Source organism: Harpia harpyja, chromosome Z (assembly GCF_026419915.1).
Source record: "Harpia harpyja isolate bHarHar1 chromosome Z, bHarHar1 primary haplotype, whole genome shotgun sequence".
Lineage (NCBI taxonomy): Eukaryota > Metazoa > Chordata > Aves > Accipitriformes > Accipitridae > Harpia > Harpia harpyja.
The window spans coordinates 13,611,411-13,629,577 of NC_068969.1; the positions used below are offsets into that span (position 1 = coordinate 13,611,411).

Sequence of the window (18,167 nt, forward strand, 5' to 3'; positions counted from 1 at the left end):
GGGACTTCATGTTATAAGAGGTGGTCCATCTTGTTTGATGTATTTGGCTAAAAAACAGTGGTGGTTTTTTTATTATTTAAATTCCTAGCAACTGTGACTACAGTAATGTGATGAGTAGCACATACAGCGAGGAGGCAACGGCAACAATGGCCTCCTTAAAAATGTCATCTGAACTTTTTTAAAAAAAAACAACACCTTTAAAATATTTTTAAAACATTTTAAAACATTTTTTGTGTGTTCCAAAACAGAATATTTGTATTTGAAAAAATCCTGGAGTGTAATTTAATCCTAAAAACCCTAGCCTTTGTGTATACAGTAAATGTTTGTATTTTGCAGTTTCTGTTTTGCTTTTTAGATAAATAAAATGTATATGGATATTTTTAAGTCATCTTTGCTTTTTTTAGATGAGTTTGTAATCACCTTATAACTGAAAATAAAACTTTCCTTTATAAACCAGCTATGCTCTTGGATGCTTTCTTTGGTCTTGGAGTAGCTCAATGCTTCCTTTAAACCTATTATTTATTGTGGGGTTGTTGGTTTGGGTTTTTTTTTTAATATATGTGTGTGTGTATATATATATACACATATAAGCCCAGCTCACTAAGCTGCTTGGCCCAGCTCACTCTCTGACTTTATGTCTGTCACGGTATCATCCTGGTTGGCAGCTCAGCCCCACACAGCGGCTCACTCACCCCCTCACCCAGTGGGACAGGAAGAGAATTGGACGGTAGAAGTGCAAAAATTCATGGGTTGGGATACAGACAGTTTAATAATTAAAAAAAGGGGGGGGAGGGGAAGCAGCGCACAACAAAGAGGAAAAAACAAAACCAAGAGAAACAAGTGATGCAAAAGAAAACAATTTCTCACCACTTACCCACCAATCCCCAGCCAGACCCTGAGGAATGGCTGCCCTCACCCACCTCAACCCTCCCCAGTTTTATCACTGAGCACACCGTCATATGGTGAGGGGTAGAGCTGTGTCCCCTCCCAATTTCTTGTGCACCCCCCAGCCTACTTGCTAAAGCATCCCTGGGTCATCAAAAGCGGTTTGGTGGGTGTTTGGGGATTTTTTTGGGGGTCCCTCAGCAATGACTTTGGCTGAGCATGAAGAAGGGTCAGTGCTGGTCCCAACCCACATCATTTCAGTCTTGCCCAGCCTATGGCCTTACTTCATTGGTGCTTTGTTTTCACCGGACCAACTCTTCATCAAGTGCAGTTGGGCATGTGTTGAGTCTTACAAGACCATGAGAAAGTCACCTTTTTCTTTTTTTTTTTTTCCCCTCTTCATTTTTTCTCTTTTTTCTTTTCTTTCTTTGGAAGTAGAGTGTTGACGTCCTCACAAGATTGTCCCTGCAGACACCAGCTTTCCTTGGCCCCTTCACAGGGGCACAGGGAGACAATTGCAGCTTTATGAATTGCCATTGGGCTGAGCTGCCCCAACTCAGCCCATCCCACAGCATTGCCTGCTGCTGTCTGTACCATCCTGGCTGCATAGCACCACTACCGTGGAGGTTCAAATACATTAGAAAAGCCCAATAGGAAGAAAAAGAAAGAAAAAAAAACCCTCAAAAACCAAAAAACCCCCAACAAACCAACATTTTTCTTCCTGGTGTATGGGACTTGTCTTTTCAGGCTCGCTGATGGCCTGTTCAGTCAAACAGATGAAGGTTAAACCAGAGAGGCCTTTCCTTAAGTAAGTCCTGATCTGAGGTAGGGAAAGGAAAAAACCAACATGTACATGGCTACTATTTGTGAGAAGTAAAGCATTCGTGCATCAGGCCCTGATCACTGCTGAGGCTCCAGCGCCCCGTGCCCAGGATTAGCCCCACAGCTGTCTTTATTTGGGGGGTTTTGACTTAGTTGGTTATTTTGCCGAGTGCAATTCAAGGACTTTGTCAGGGATTTCTCCTCCCATTGGCAAAGCCCGCAATGCCTAGGCTGAGCAGCTTGATACCAGCACAGCCAGCAACTGCAACGTGTCTCAGGTTAAAATAAAATGAATAAACAAATAATTTAAAAAGCCACTAAGTGTCACACGAGCTGCCACCAAAGGGTTTCATCTACTTGCCACGGGTGGCCGTCACCTGCCATGGCTGCACCTGGCTCCTTCATCCAAGGTCCACCAGCAAGCTGACATTTAGTGGGAGGACACGCTGCCCAACGAGGTGACTGGCAGCGCATACCAGGGGAGCAGCACCGTGCTAACCTTTTACCTGGTATACGCACCGAAACCCCATCGGTCACGTTGCACAGGCACTCGTTAAACCAGCCATCGCCCCAGCGCCTCGGTTGGCTCTGCGTGGCTTTGGCAAGTCTCCGGTGCCAAACACGTGAAGGGCTTTGTTCTGAAGTCTGCGCCCCAGGAGGGCGGCCAGAGATGGCAGATAAGGCTTGTTTATGTGGCAATGATTCCCCAGGTCTAACCAGGAGCATTTCCATACCATGCTCAGCCTCCGAAAACTCCTGCATTACCCACTTGGCCACGAAGGGTTGCAAAACCCAGCTCACCCTTTCCTTGCCAGTGAGCAGAGATTCCCTATGGCCTTATCCAGGGAGCATCCCAGCCTGCGCTGCCCACGCTGGGAGCGTAGCGGTGCCCCAAACCCCTTTGTAAGAGCAAAGGGAAGAAATCTTCAACATAGGGACACAAGGAACTACGTTCCGGGTTAGCGGCAGTCGTCTCTTTGGATGGCTGGTTTCAGAGGTGGGATAATTTGGCTACCACAGTGTGGCTCCCCAAGGCACCCATTATTGCTGCAGGGTGCTGGGCACCAGACAGGACACCTCCTGCCAGCACATCATCCTCCAGTGATTTCCTAACCCATGCCCAGGGATTAACCATAGCTTTGCAAATATCTGCCACGGCCACATCTTGGCCACCACGTGCTTTGCTGCATCAGTGTTTTGTCATGAAGCAGCCCAGGTTTAAACCCAACAAGATTTCCAGTGTGGCCAAGTGAAGCTGCAAGCGATGCTGTAACCACATGCACAAGCATCTCCAGATCTTATCGCTAAGAGCTACAGCAAAATTGCCTCCATGTCCACAGGGAGGGAAGCGACCCAAGTCCTGCTGCCGGACAGTGGCAAGGGACAACCCCAGCCCTACCCTGGTAGCCCTACAAGCAGTGTCCCCACCAGCAAACCCCCCTGCGTGCCCTCCCCCTTGCCCTTCAAGGTGTCTCCTAACTGGGGGTCCTCTGGCATGTTAAAAAAGGACTGGAAGCAGGGTCTTGCCTCATTGTTGTCCTCCAGCAAAAAGAGACATGAACGAAAACAAACGCATTTCATTTGCTTTTATTTAATTAAAAAAAAAGTCAAAGTCATTGCAATCCCATTTAAATACAGAGATTTACAAATAGGTCCAAAACAGGACTAAAATATTCTTTGAAATGCTGTACTTTTAAATATTGTGCTTTCATAGATACATAAGAAAATTAGCATATAAAAATACTTTACAAGGAATACACTCTAATATATGGATAAAAATACACATTTAAGTAATGCATTTCATCTTCATATCATTCAAAATGCATAGGAAGGGATACAAGGACCAAGTTTTTCTTCCTTTTTTTTTTTTAAATCCTTTAATAAAAGTCTTCATTAAAAACCTATGAGAAGCCCCAGTGAGCTTCCACTGCTCAGAATATTGCATATAAAAACACTTTCGGCTGCACTGTCAATGCTCCACAGTATCAATTATGGCACATTATCTAGTTGTGGCAGCAATGGTATGGGATATTGCATACTCGAAGAGAAAATGGCTACAACGACAAATAGCTGGATGGGGCCGGGCACGCGTCTGGAAGAAACACCCTGATACATTGTGCTATCACGGAGGGACAGAGTCACAAAGTGGCTCAGGGACACACGGGGCGGGGGGACGAGTCCTGGCTCAGCAAAGCAACGAACACGTGCTGTACACCCATCCCACGCCCTACGCGCACCACCGGCACACCGGCGGTGATGGAGGAACCAAAAGGGTGAGTGGGAAATGGGGGCGGCGGGCACCGGGGATGCGGTGTCTGACCGAGCGAGCTCCTCGTCTCCGCCAAGCCCGAGCCTTCCCGCGGAACGCGACGCCAGGCTCACGCCACCACCGGGACACGAACATCATCATAAAGTGCTAATACGTGAAACGTGGCAGGCAGATGAGGAAACCAATGCAAACATCACAGCCCCTCTTCCCCACAGGGCTAGAGGCTGTCGCGAGGGAGGGGACCGACCACAGGGCATCATGCTTGCAAAGCCACGGAGAGGCCAGCGACAGGCGAAGGTGGGCGGACGGGGGGCGAGCAGCCGAACCCGCATGGGCACACACACCACCCAGCCCATGCAGGACACAGGGGACACAACCTCCATCTAACAAAGGGCTTCTCATGCCACTGCCTGACGGGAGACAACAAGGTTTTATTAATTCAAAACATCAGGGACAGCCCTGGGAAGATCACTATTCTGCTATTTACTTGCGGGCACAGGACGGGTTTGCAAGCAAGAGATCTCCATAAAGCCCAGACAAACAAGGTGGCTGGGGATTTGGGCAGGTATTCAAGGCCTTTAGCCTTGGGTACTTCTGCTCTGAAATAACTACTCCAGCACAGGTAACCACATCGATCACAGGAATCGATGGCGAGACAAGGTGCCTCATCCCACCGCAGGGCAAGTCAGCCCTGGCGGGGACTGCGGACAGGGCTGGCAGGAGGCATCTGCAAATGCCAATTTTTGAACAAGAATTGCATCTAGCCACTCTCAAGCATGTTTTGAAATGTCTTTTAAACAGGGCTCTCCACAGTCCTGCACCAGGAGTGCAAGGAGCTGTGGAAATTGATTTATCAGGAGTGTTTAAAGGATGGAGCTGGGCACAACAGAAAAGGAAAAGTGTTTCAGTCTTGCTGTATGCGATTAACCAAGCAAACAAGAAACATAATAGCACCATGTGTGTTTATAAGATGGCCAAGGCCTTCAGGCTGAGGAGGATGTCGGAGGCAGGACCCTGCGCACCCCGACGGCTGGGGTGCCAGGGGATGCCCTGCCACGGGGGATGGCTGCGGATGCTCCTTCCTCCCGTTGGCAGCTCGCCCCATCACCGGCGCTGCCCACGGCCCGAGATGCGCATCCAGCACTGACCTTCCCAGCAACATTCGGTGGTCTACAGGCTCACTGAAGACCCACCTCCCCACTTGCAGGTTATGGTACACACAGCGTTTACAAATGCCAGTGCAAAAACCAGGAAAAACACCCCAAATACCGCAACGGCTCAGCAGAGGCCCCGGGCACCATCTGCTCTGCTCCTGCTGCTCAGAGCGTCTGGACGCTCGCCTTGACCTCGGCGCCGCGGGCCACCTGCGCCGGCAGCTCTCTGTTCCCCTCCGGGGGAGCGTTGGCAGCCAGTGCCAAGGGGTTCCGGCTAATCACCAGGTCCAGCTTTTCTCCAGCCTCCGAAATCAGGGGAACAGCCAGACAGCAGTCAAAGTCTCTCGTTCGGATGCGGTTTACCTGCCGGGATGGATTTAGGATGTGCCATGGGGAGGAACAACAGAAAGACCATATTTATTAGTCAGAAAATGCAAGGTTGGTGCTAAACCCACACCTGTGAAAACACACAACTCTCGGGGGTCCCTGATTCCAGGTTCACAGCAGAGCAGAGCGGGGGCACTCCTTCAGGCTGAGCACATCCTTGCTTAGCTGAAAAATGGTGCAATAACTGGTAGAGGAAGGGGGAAAAAAAGTCTGGATCGGGCATAAACCCTGACCCGGTGTCTGGGGCAGTATGACAAGTATTAAACACTGCAGGGCTCAAAACCAGTTCTCCAGTTCAAGCCTGTAGGAGAAAGGTTGCCGGTTTCCATGACTTTTTTGCCATCATGGCTTTTATTGGCCTTAAACTTGTGATGCGGGGTATTCAGCGCCTAGAAAACAAATACAGCTCAGACCCTGAGGCTTCTGCCAACCATTTTCCAGCTCAGCCAGCAGTAAATTGAGACTATACTGAACAGTTTCTGCTTCCCCTCTCCCCATTTACATCCTTCATTTCAGAGGAGTCTGTATGCATTTCAGGTGGGCTCAGAAGGCGGCTGCAAATTCTCTCTGCAGGATTCAGCAGTGAAAGCACTTGTACTACTGTCTCTTGCAGACCTTCAAGCACATTTCCAGGCTGGGTCACCTGCAAGAACCACCCCAGCTCTCTTGCCTACAGCTACCAGAGCACCTGGGCCTGGTGCCATAACAGCTCCGGGATGGAGAGGGCTGGCAAACGGCACGGGGAGGGGAAGCAAGGAATGGAGAAAGGAATTTCCCACCCACCTTTGGAGCAAACATAACCCCTGGGGCCAGGCGTTGCTTCCTTCTCTGGGTAAGGGCTGGATGAGTCCATGCAACCCTTTCATCCAAAACCCTTTCCCAGCATTATTGCATGCTCACGGAGCTGGGCTCTGTGACGGTAGCAGTGTCCCCCTGCCCTAGCTGGCGTCCACACGATTGACCCCAATACTGCTCCTTACAGCATAGTAACTAAGGACAATTTCTAGACCACACGTGGACAAGGAGAGATAAGCCATGAGCTTGCTCTGCCTTTGCTCTACGCCAGCCAGGCAGTTCCAGTGCAGAAGTGCCATTAGTGCAATGCTGCGCTCCGGCTAATCCATCCAGCCAAGAGGCAGAGGGTCTGTTACAGCAGGGACAAGGTGTTTCACTGGTCTTCAGGCACATCATCATGCCCACAATCAGCAGCAGGGTGAAGCATCCTCAGCAATGCATCTCTGTACTTCTTGATGGGAGTTGCCTGTACCAGGTCTACAATCCCTCATTCACAACTCCACATGTCAACGCGATGGCAATTGCCTTGTCTTCTCGTAGGTATAAGCCGTGCAGTGCAGCGTGTGGGAGGGGGGTGTTGAAAGTCTCCACGCTGCTCTGTTTAGGATTTTGGGCACACCTCCCAGAGCACTTGGCACTCACAAAAAGCGACACATCCAACATTCAACAGAAAGGCAGCCCAGAGCCTAATTAGCTTCTTGTTCATTCTTGCACCATCTTTTATTTGAAGCCGAGAAGGAATAATTGTATAGCAGCCAACTGGCTGGAGACCATAACAAGCTTAAACAAGGTTCCCCACAGCGCTGCCAGTTCTCCAGTTACCTGATGTACATAATATATTGGCTTTCATCCTACTGCTAACAACCCCTGCCTAGAAATTAGTAAAACTAAACATCTTTCTGAGTGTTTCCAAATATGGTCACAATATCTGCATTTCCAAATGGTGGCAATTTTTCCATTGGGGTTGCACTTCCTCACCGTTGCTGTTCGAGTTGCCCCAAGGCTAAAATCCATATAAAGCTCCTCTCCAATCTCAAAAACTCACCACGCTCTTACTGTCCCTCTGGTAGTCCTATATGCCCAGGTCACATTTATTACAGACTGTGCTTTTGACCCGAGTTTTTATTCTGTTTCTGCATCAGCTATTTCAGATCAAGTATCTTTCAAAGAAAAATATCCATGAAAAACACTTTGCTTGAAGGATGTGTTTCCTAGAAAACTCTTTTAGTTGTCAAAGGCATGCACAGAACTTCATGAACACTACTTAACTCCACGTGAGGCTTCACAGGAACACATATTGGTTGGTCAACACAGTCTAGTTCATCCAAAAATCACCCTCTGACATGATAGGAAAAGGACTGAGGGTGAGGAGAGGAAGCAACACAGCTTTTTGGTTGTTTTGAGCTGCCCAAGCTCAAAAAGGCCAGTGCCGGGACAGGCTGTGTCCTGGAATAGGCATAACCTAGGGGTACCCCTGGGGGTACTGCCTAGTGATTTCTCATTATAAAACACAGGTCTCATTGAGTGCTCGGTGGCTAAGAGCTCACCTAGTTGGCTAACTATTACCTTTCATTAAAGTTAGTGCTGCCATGGATGGGTCTCACTTCTCTCTTCCTCTCAGCCACTCATTCACTCCGTCCCAGCCTCCAGAACTGCATTTTGCATTTATTACCTGAAGCACTCTGTCATATGGCTTGAGGCCACACTGATCTGCTGGCCCATCCGGACGGACCATATTTACATAGACACCTTTTTCTAACAGGCCATCCGACACACTGAATCCAAAGTCTTCGCTCTCTGGGTCTTTGTGGAGTGTCATCTGGAGGGACAGAAACAGAAAACACATGTTTTAATACAGCAGAGGAAGGAGGAGATGTACAAGGTTGGCAGGATAGGAATAACATAGGTAATGTGTGCAGACCTACAGCAATTCTGCTCTGGGTCTCCTGGGCAGAATTTTCTTAGCCTGGGCAGCCAATACAGATTGAGCCTTATTTACCAGACACCATCATCTTAGGTAGATCGCATGGAGAAGCGCTTTGGTGACCAGCATATAACCAGCCACACGACAGTCTCTCTCCCTTGGATGTGGAAGGAAACGCAAGCAGTGTCATACAGACAGCTGTGGTATTTCACCCGAAAAGAAACAAAGCAAGTGTTAATAATGCAGCATCGCCTTCCCTGGCCCAGGTTACGCTATGCATCCTCTGTGTATGCCAGACCAGTACGTGAAAAATCAACATGTTCACAGGGAATTTTCAATGTAGTGTGTCAAATGTGAAGACAGCTCATTTTTAATACATCACTCAGCAGGAACATCTAAACTTCTCCGTATTATTCACAAGTTCTTTTCAGAAAATTCATGTCAATAAGTGCTGACGTACTGAGGACAAGAAATGGGTAACCTCATCGCCCTTCCCTTCAGCACATCACACTTGGGCCTCATCTAAAGGAGGAGCGCACTGCTGAAAGCGTATCTTGCCACAGGATAACACTGGGAGCCAGGGACAACTGATTCCCCAACACCACCAAAATCTCCCTTTGCCTCCTATGAACTGGGAGTGCATCTCTACCGTAAGGCTCTAATTCCATCACTGTGCTCTTGGCTGGGTAAGCCTCATGGACGTGCGGTCCTTGGGAAGGACAGTGCCCAGGAGGATGCAGAGGAGCAGCCCACCTGGCCTCAACCGCATCTCCAAACGCAGCCAACACCAGATGCTCCAGCAGAATGAGGAGTCACCCTGTTACATGCCTAATTACACAGCTCTCCTCCTGCAGGTACAAAGGAGTTTTATTTAAAGACACATTTGCCATGCCCTGAAGGGCAAGAGCAGATCAAACATGAAAAAGCTGTTTTTTCCAGCTACCATAACTGCAGGTTTCGTTCTAAAGTCACACTAGGAAAGAAAAAGGCAATCAAATTTTTTGAAACCTCTCCAGCTCCCTTCCCTGCTTGCATTCTGCATCAGCAGCTTCTACAGTTAATTATTTCTTCTAATTACCGTTGCCTTGCACCATGCTTAAACTGGCTACATTCAGCTGGGTACTGAATTCAAACAAGTATCCCATTGCTGAAGTCCCACCATTTGCACCCCTTCAGGAAAGACTGGGGGTGGAGTGGAAGGGGAGGGAAAGCAAGTTATTTTTAAGTTATTGTAAGTTATTTTTTATACGAAAAGTGGCCTAATGAATGGAGCGTGCCACTGGAAAAGGGTTAGTGGGTCTCCACAGGGCCGTACTTTGAGCTCTCTCGCTTGTATCTGTAGCACCAATTAACGAACTCCAGAACACAAGGACCTGGAAATCTCATATAATAAAGGGAAACAGCAAAGCACAGGTTTGAACCCTGCTGAAGCATGGCAGCTAAACCCTGTTATTCTTCTGAAGAGGCCCCTTCATCTTAATCTGACCCTCTGGCAACCTTTGCTGCAGACCTTGGTGGGGGCCAGCTTTAACAAGGAACATTTTCTGGGAGGGGCCCTCTGAACAAAGGAGATTTTCTACAAGGTTGCAAAGCTTCTACAGCTTTAACCATCGAGGTACTGCTGTGCCACAGCCAGACCAACCTTTGGCAACACAGACCTTGTGAAACTCGAGGGGGGTAGGGGACATGATTTCCTGCATCTCCTTCTCAATCTTCTTCATGTCCAGGTTCCTCTCGTTCTTCTTGGCAGGGGAGCTGCTGCCCTCCGTCTGTCCGTCATCACAGCTGGAGTTAGCTTTCCTCAATGGGCTCAGTCCCGATGGGTTGACGGAGTCCAGGAGCAGCTTGCTGCCTTCTAGGCCCAGGTTGTGCACGCTCCCTGTCATGATGGATGCCTGCAGGGCAAGGGCACAAAGTCACTGCTGAGCCAGCAGCAGGAAGAGAGGGACCACGGGCAGCAAAAGTGGCACAGACAACAACGGGGGGCACCATTGTTCTCACTGATCAGAAAATAAGTACCAAGAAGCTCTTTCAGTTAGCTATAAAAGCCATTTTCAGACCTCAGGAGCCTGCTGCCAGGTATATCGCTGACCTGCTGGGTGGTCTCCACCTCCACCCCAACATGGAGCTTTACCTCAGAAGGAAGCATTTGTGAAGCGTCTCCTTACTTTTTGATGACCCCTTCTACACAAACAGGGCCAGGCAGACCTCATATCTTGTGCAGGAACCTTCTTGGTAGTCAAGAAGGATGAACATCCCCATCTCAGGGGGGGTCCCAGAGGAAGCAGTGCCTGCCTGGCTCTCCAGCCTACCCCTGCAGGCTGCAGCTCACCACCAGCATTGCACAGCGCTGGCAATGGCCCAGGGAAGTCAATACCTTGGACTCCACTGAGGCCAATTCAGCAGAGAAATTAGGATTTTATCTGTCAGTAAATGGGAGCTGTCACTGAGCAAAACTGAGTTAAAAATATGAAATTAAGTAGTATTTAAGCCTGGTCATCCTTGATAGCATACATTAAAAGATGCCCCTAAGTAGATTCTATTCTATTTGGCAATGCTTTTCACTAACGAGATTACATTGATCAAAGCTAACAAAGGAGTCAAGAATCCAGTCTGTGGAACCTCAACTGGCTCCAGGTCACAGAGTCCATTTAAATGGCGTAATGAAAACTGTCGTTTCAAAGTTCAGGCTCCAAGGGTCTGCAGTCCCATTAAATGTCAAAAGGCAGAAGAAAGAAAAGGAAACGTAGGGAGCAGATAGCAAAATTCTGCAACGCTAAACATGGCAAGTCAAAGAGCAACTGCTCCTGTGCACGGGGGAAATATCATCTGACTAAATCTCTAATCAAGGCCCTCCAGCTCTTCACTCCAAGCTGGAACAAAGGCAGATAAAGCAAATTCTGGTGGTAGTATGAAAATGCCAGCACTACCCACATTATCCAAAATAGGGACAGATAAAATACAGAAAACCTTTTAGCTTTGCACTTTTAAGGTCTTCACACAAAAATGACTTAATCAGCTTGAGTTTGGACAAAACTCAAATACCTGCTACATGCTGGAAGGACATTGACTTACCACATACTTGAAACGCAGATTAACAAACAGAGGTACGGCCAACCAGGGTACTTTTGTTCACTGACCTCGGGCAGCTTCAACACCCCCCAGGACACTGTGCCATGCTGTACCAACACCAGCACTGCAGAGCCAGTGAGGAGAACAGAAAGGTCTGTGCACGTTGTGCTACTGTCCTCCCGCATGCACTGCAAATACCTTAACCGGCCAGTACCCAACAGCATTCAACTCCTTCCTATCTTCAAGGTATTTAAATACTCCTTGCAGCATCATAAGCAATTTGCTAGGTGCTTTGGGTTAAGTGCAAGCAGCAGAAAGGACAATTCTGGACTTCTCCAGCCTGTAGCTGTCCCACATTATTTTTCTCCGTGTCTTGGCTGCCCTCAGAGCAAAGCAGGGACACATGCTCCTCTAGACATACTGGAAAAAGCCTGTTTCTACCCATACCCCATAGTCTGGAAATGGATTGCTACTGTGTGTGAACCTGTTTCCAGGCTATCCTGGGTCATCTTGCATGAGTCTTATTCTTTTTCAAATGTGGAGCATGAAGGGTCAAATCTTCAAAAAAATTAAAAAAAAAAAAAAATCTGTGACTGTCATAAAATCATAGGAGGTCAGGAGCTGAGTCTTAGAAACCTGCAATACAGCAAAAGCCCCAGAGAGCACTGCACATCCTACACCATGCCTCAGGAACAATGGGCACACGGAGAGGAAGGAACAGATCAGTGGTACTTTGGATTTGATAAAAGGAGAGTTGAAACCCATCAGACTTCTGCTAAAAACACAGCACTTTCCTTTTCTCCCCAGAACTTTCCAAAATATTCTAGAAATGTGTTAAATACACCAAAACCCTAAAGGTGCTCAGCTTTTTGTAAAGTTTCTTTAAATTTATAAAGCATTGCTATAACTGTCAAAGTTTCAATCCCTTAAAACAGCATGAATCAAAAGCCCACACGTCTCTGCCCCATGGATCCCTGGAAAAGGAAAAGGATTGGGCAGAAAGATATTTTCTCTGTCCTAGCATTTCACAGTAGTCCAACAAATCCCTTCTTTTACATTTAGATGCCAACCATTGTGCAGAACAGAAACATCTATGCATCATTTCAGAGGGATACTTTCTCTTAAGCAGTCAACTACAGTTCAGAAAGGTTGACAGCGGCTGCCTAAGCTCATTTCTAAATACATTCAGGTCCAGGAAATAAGTGATCAAGGGAAGAAGTTGTAGTTTGGGGAGGCTGGGGGTTTGGGGTTTTGTGTGTTGGGTTTTTTTTAAGTCAGCATTTTCTTAAGCAGTTAAGATAATAAATACACCATTTCGTGCTTCAGCACAATAAATTTAATTGAGATTTCCTCCCCCATTTACAGTTGCTAAGGATCAAGGAGGAAAGAACAATTAGTAAGTCCCTTGTCACCATATAGACGAAAACAGGACTTTCCTTTTCCACCTCCAATTAATTAATTCAGAAAGTGCCTTTTTTGTCTGAAGCCTAAGCAATATACAATTGTGCATAAAACCAGTCCCATTGCGGGTGATGGAGGGCATGACCCAGTGAGCTCTCCCTGGTCCTCTGCACCCAGAAGGCAAGGGGACAGATGAGCTCACGGGGTCCCGCTCTTTCTTTTGGGCTGCGGGAGCTGAATCGGGGAGGGGAGCAGCACGGGGCCCATCCTGCCGGGCAGGTTTGCTTCCCACTGCTCGACAGTCTCGAGGGAGGCCTTTATTTGCATCCCACAGCTTAGAAATCCAGGCTCCTCATCCTATAACCGGACACAATAACATGACCTCCAAAGCATTTTGGATAAAGAAAAGAGAAAGTGGTTTGTGAAGAGAGGAAACACCTTTATTTCTGCAGGAAGCAATTACTTTCTCAGATTTTTCCATGGGGAAGGCTGGCTGAAAAGCTTCCAATTACCTATTTCACTGAAACAGTTTCCGGCAGAGTAGCAGCTGAATGCAAGATATATGTTGGGCCTGTCTATATTTGAAGTAAGCCAAGTCTTCAGTCCCAATGGGGTTTTGGGGGGCTCCTTTTGGTTGGCCTTTAAGTGCTTTGGACAGACAATATCTTTCCAAGAAGAGGGTTTACCATTTGACAGGGAAGGTTTGCCAACAGCCATGTGAATATTGTTGGCCAGCAACAGTTTGCAAAAAGAGCGTGGAGCTCCTGGTGGGTAAGTCATCAGCTTGGGGAAAAAGTGCACACAAGCAACTGCCTAATGAGACACAGTCACTCATTAGCACAAACACTGACACGGATTAAACTTAAACCCTTCTTCACACCGTTGGCAGCACAGGGATGCTATGGGCAATGAACAAATCTGGGGAAACAGTCTGACATTTACGGCAAGAGCAAAACAGTCAGATCAGCAGCAAGTTCAGAAAGTGATTTACCTCAATCTCCCTCAAAAGTTCAGACTGGCCGCATGTTTCCAAATCCTCCAAAGCTTCTCCAAAAACACGCCAAAAACTATCCTCGTGAGTGGTCTCAAGGCCATTTTGGCGGTTGGGGTATCTGTTGTAACGTAGGAACCAAACATTGTCAGCACTCTTCTGCAGCGGGATGAAAGCCGCAAGGCTACAGCAAGTGTCTCACCAGTAAAAGCAGAGACTTGAAGAGTCTTCATATACAAAAGCAAACAATATGAACTTTTCATACAAGAGTCCGAATACGAGACCTCCATGCATTTACTAACGGGGCAAGTGTCCTTCAAAGGAAGAATTAAGTTGGTGTAGTAATGTCAAAGTTCAAAGGGTAAATTAAAAAGTGCCTGTAGGAAGATTGTAGGTTTAGGAAGACGTTTTGGTGAAATAGAGAAGTGAAAGAAAAAAGGATGCATTATGGGTAAACCAGGAGCCTCAGAGACTGTTAGTACAAAGGCTGATGGGATAGAGCTCAGATCTGAGACACAGAACACCTGAGAAGAGAGAGAAAAACACAGAGGGTAACAGACATGGTGAGAAAATGATAAATACATTAGGTCTCTATGAGAGTAAAAAATGCAAAGATGTATATAAAAATGATTGCCCTGGGCTGGACAAGCAAACACACACTACAGCCAGCAATATCGACAGTGTCATGTATAACCCATACAAACCGAGTTTCATTTGCTTTGGGATGGCCAGGGAACTGAGCTGTTACTTTCAGGAGGTCTCTTTTTTTTTCCTATGTACCAGTCACGGCACTTACAGCAGTGTAAAGATTGCCACCAGTTCTGTCTACAACGGAGAGTAAGGATAGAAAGAACCTCTCTCAAGCTGGTACAAACACATGTTAACGTGAACACCATGTGTGTGTTGCTGGAGGTTCTGCAATTTCCCACCTTGGCAGTTTCAGCATCTCTTATGTCTGACCACAAGCCAGGGTCAATTCTCGGACTTCTAAAGCAAATCGCAATTAAACATGCTGAAGTCCTCTGAACAAGCCAGAGAAGCAGGTGACACTGGACACTGCTTCTTGAACACCAGACTCTGTGCAAAAGGCAGACCGTCAGTGCTCAGCTTAACAGGAGCCTCTTGAAGGAAACTCTCTGCGGTGTTAAATCAAGGTCATGATAAACCCACTAATGTGTCATGGGGAGAGGCCCCAAGGGAACAGTGACATTAGAGCAGCCCTAATGCATCTTATCAGGAGCTGCATGGATGAGGTTCCACCTCTGCAACATCTGGCACATTTTGCATGGCTTAATGGTCACCAGCACCACAGATGGGAAGGGATGGTCATCCACCAGAGCCACTTAGCAAAGGCAAAACATTTTACTTGAGTACACGTCAAAGAGAGGTTGGCCTCCATTAAATATATAATGACCCCTTGGGCTATTAATAGAGCTTTTTCCAGAACTCTATTAACTGCAAAGTCTTTAGCACACGCTTTGCTTTTCATCCACTGGTTTAAATGGGAGTCTGTAGCAGGTATAAACTCACACACACACGCTTTTGCTCCTTGTGGGATCATGGCCTGCCTGGAGACAGCAGTATCTGACATGACTTATTGTATTTTAAATTCACCCCCTACCTTTCATCAGCTTTTAAAGGACAGTAGCCTTTACACCAGGCAGAAAGGTCAAAAAAACACCCAGCAAGACTTTATAAAAACAAACCAAAATTGCCCCCCAAAAGGAATTTTCAATTCTTTCCCCTTACTCATTTCCTTCCTCTGCTGCCAGGTTCCCAAAGAGGCAAACGTCCCTTCCAGTTACCAGTTTCTTGCCTCTCAGTTCAGCAATATAACAAACACATCCAGGACGCGGATGAATCAGTACAGGCTCCCACACCACTGGGTCAGCAGGTTTTTCCAGGCTAAAGGCAGCCAGGGTTAGAAACATTTTGTTTTTCTGCCTAATAAAAAGGGCTCAGCAGCATGAACCATTTCACTTGCACTTTGACATCAGGGCTTGGAGCCCTCATTAGGGACACGCGGGTCTTCAAGTGCTCAGATTTGCTAACTTCAGCTGTCGGTGGCCTCGCTGGGAGGGCCACAAGGGATCAACGACCTCCGTGAGCTGGCTCTCGCTGAGAGGCAAAACAAGAACAAAGTCTCCGCGGCTGCCAGCCTTCCTGCCAGTTTGATCATCTTTAAATAGGTGGAAATGGCCATGAGATGTTCTAAGGGTTTTGTTTGGACAAACAAAAGTTAAGGAAAAAAATAAGAAAAAAAAAGAACCGACAGTAACAACACGACACACACAACTGTAGGGACTCTGGAGGATGTCAAGGGGAGGGTTAGTTATGAAGCAACAAGGCTTTTCCACCACGTGTGGCTCAGCGAGGGGCAGCCTCTGGCCAGGGCAGATCCAGCAGGATTTTTCACCCGAAGCGAGAGGCAGCTGCAGCCTCCTCCACGGGCTCAGGAGGTGTTGCAGGATTTCTCCCACGCTGGCTGAGCCGCGGGATTAACTTGACCATGTTCACTCAGCATGGCTTTGTTTGTGCTGTTAGCAGGGCCAAAGTGTGGTGGAGAGAGACATCCAGCCACAGCTTTGGGAGATTTTGACTTGGACATGCAACCTCATACTGGTCCTCCAAGAGCTTTGGTTGGCCTTTTTTGCTTCGTGGCATTGAGCTGTTGTGAAGCTGCATCCTCACTCGAAAAAGTCTGGCCAAGACATGCAAGTATAGCCCTGACCATATCTATTTATTATACCTGAACTATGAAAATACTGCAGCCTTTACATGGCAGGAGTATGAGATGTGGTAAGAACCTGTGGTCCATGCAGCTGAGACCGCGTTAACTCCAGACACAAACGTCACCTGGCCATGGCAGAGGTGTCACAGCTACATCCAGGGTAACCTGGCAATGTGGAAGGGGTTCAACAGAGCAGGTCTCCACCCCAGCACCCCTCCCCATGGCTGCCCGATGCCGAGATGGGGACATCGCTGGCCGCTCCATCACATTCCCATGTCCCCTTGTCCCTACGCAGTGACACCCACATCTGCAGACACACGTCCCTGCCTCCTCCCACCCCTTCGTACCTGCTGGGCTTGTCCCAGTCATCTTCACTGAAGCTTCCATCCATGTAGGGGTAGTTTTTTCTGGGGTCCCCTGGAGGGGTGCTAGTCTTTTGCCTGCTGTGTCTCCATTCATGTGGATGGAGGGCTATGCCCGCAGCCTGAGGTATGTACGTACCTAGGGAAGGCAAGAGGGGGTGGAGAGAGAGAGAGAGGGTAATACCTGGTCAGAAAACCCAAATGGAATAAGTCATGCTGAGCCAGGAGAGCCTCCTTCCCCAAATCCCAAACCTGAGGCTGTATGGATTGCATATTGCTTCCATCTCAGTCATCCAAAAGGGGTTGTTCTTCCCATCTCTTCTTGCTTTAACCAAAGCAGCTTCTCAGGATCTTGTCATAAGGTGCCCCATTTCTCCTTTGCTCCCCCACTGCTGAGCAGTTTTGTGGTGTGGGTCTGGGATCCACAGACATGGGACTACATACACCCACAGATGCAGATCCCACCTCCAGCCAGCTGCAACCTTGATTAATGGCTTCTGTTTCCACACTGAACCCCACAGAAATCGTGCTGTTAAAGCAGCCACCTTTAAATACAGCGAGTCCTTCAAAGGGTAAAGAGAAGATGCTGGCAAGCTTCCCTCAGCGTGCCCAACTCCATTTGTTTTGAAAGATTTGGAGGCCTAATTTCTATTAGGAAAAAAATAAAATCTTCATTTAGATTGTCAACTGTCTTCAGGACTTAATGGATAGCATGAAAGAGGTAATAGGATATAGGACAGCAGCAAAGAAACTGCATCCAGAGCAGCCAGAAGCAACATTCTCCCTTCAACAAGTGTAATGGTGCTGAGGGTACCTGGGGGCAGTCACCAGCTCCAGTGTACTCAGCAGTGGTAAATGAGGAAGAGGCAGCTCTGATCCCGAGAGCTGCCAGCCAGTTCTTGCAGCCAGCAGAGCCCTCCCATGCCTTCAGGATCAGCTGGTGCAGGTACAGAAAACTCCTTCAGAGATGTGTGTGAAAGGCAAGGACAGGAGGAAAAACTCTGCTGGCTTGAGAGAAGGGAAGGCTCATCTGTATCACATTTGATAGGAGATCAATATAGACTGTTAGGATGAAATCAGACAAGTTTTGCTACGTCTGCCCCCATGGACTTTTCTGTACTGCAGCGTCTTACTCCAGAGATGTAAATCCATCACTACCAAGTCATAAGATCCCCAGGTCTCAGGAGGAGCTGCCTGGACAGAAACCTTCCAAAACAGAGCATTCCTCAGCAGTGTCAGTGCCATCTGCAGTGGAAATAAATCTCCCAAGTCCCCTGCCCACCTCCTGCTGCCCGTTCAATGTTTCGGAGAAATCCAAATCCTCACAGCCTTTCCAAGAAACATCTTATGCTTCCATCACACACTGTGCCAAGC

At 47.7% G+C, this 18,167-nt stretch overlaps 1 protein-coding gene across 3 annotated transcripts in view; it reads right to left on the bottom strand.

Moving 5' to 3' along the window:
- Nucleotides 1–3,318: 3,318 nt before the first annotated feature.
- Nucleotides 3,319–18,167, bottom strand: part of GRIP2 (glutamate receptor interacting protein 2) — a 294,431-nt gene continuing 279,582 nt past the window's right edge. For 2 of the 3 annotated variants that reach the window (XM_052777590.1, XM_052777591.1), the window contains exons 20-24: nt 16,779–16,932; nt 13,701–13,821; nt 9,895–10,131; nt 7,985–8,131; nt 3,320–5,493 (exon numbers count right to left, since the gene is read on the bottom strand). In XM_052777590.1, coding sequence (XP_052633550.1) covers nt 5,296–5,493; nt 7,985–8,131; nt 9,895–10,131; nt 13,701–13,821; nt 16,779–16,932 — 857 coding nt within the window. In that variant the 3' untranslated portion in view covers nt 3,320–5,295. Of the gene's footprint in view, nt 5,494–7,984; nt 8,132–9,894; nt 10,132–13,700; nt 13,822–16,778; nt 16,933–18,167 lie in introns of all 3 variants that reach the window. The other variant, XM_052777589.1, reaches the window with a different exon arrangement.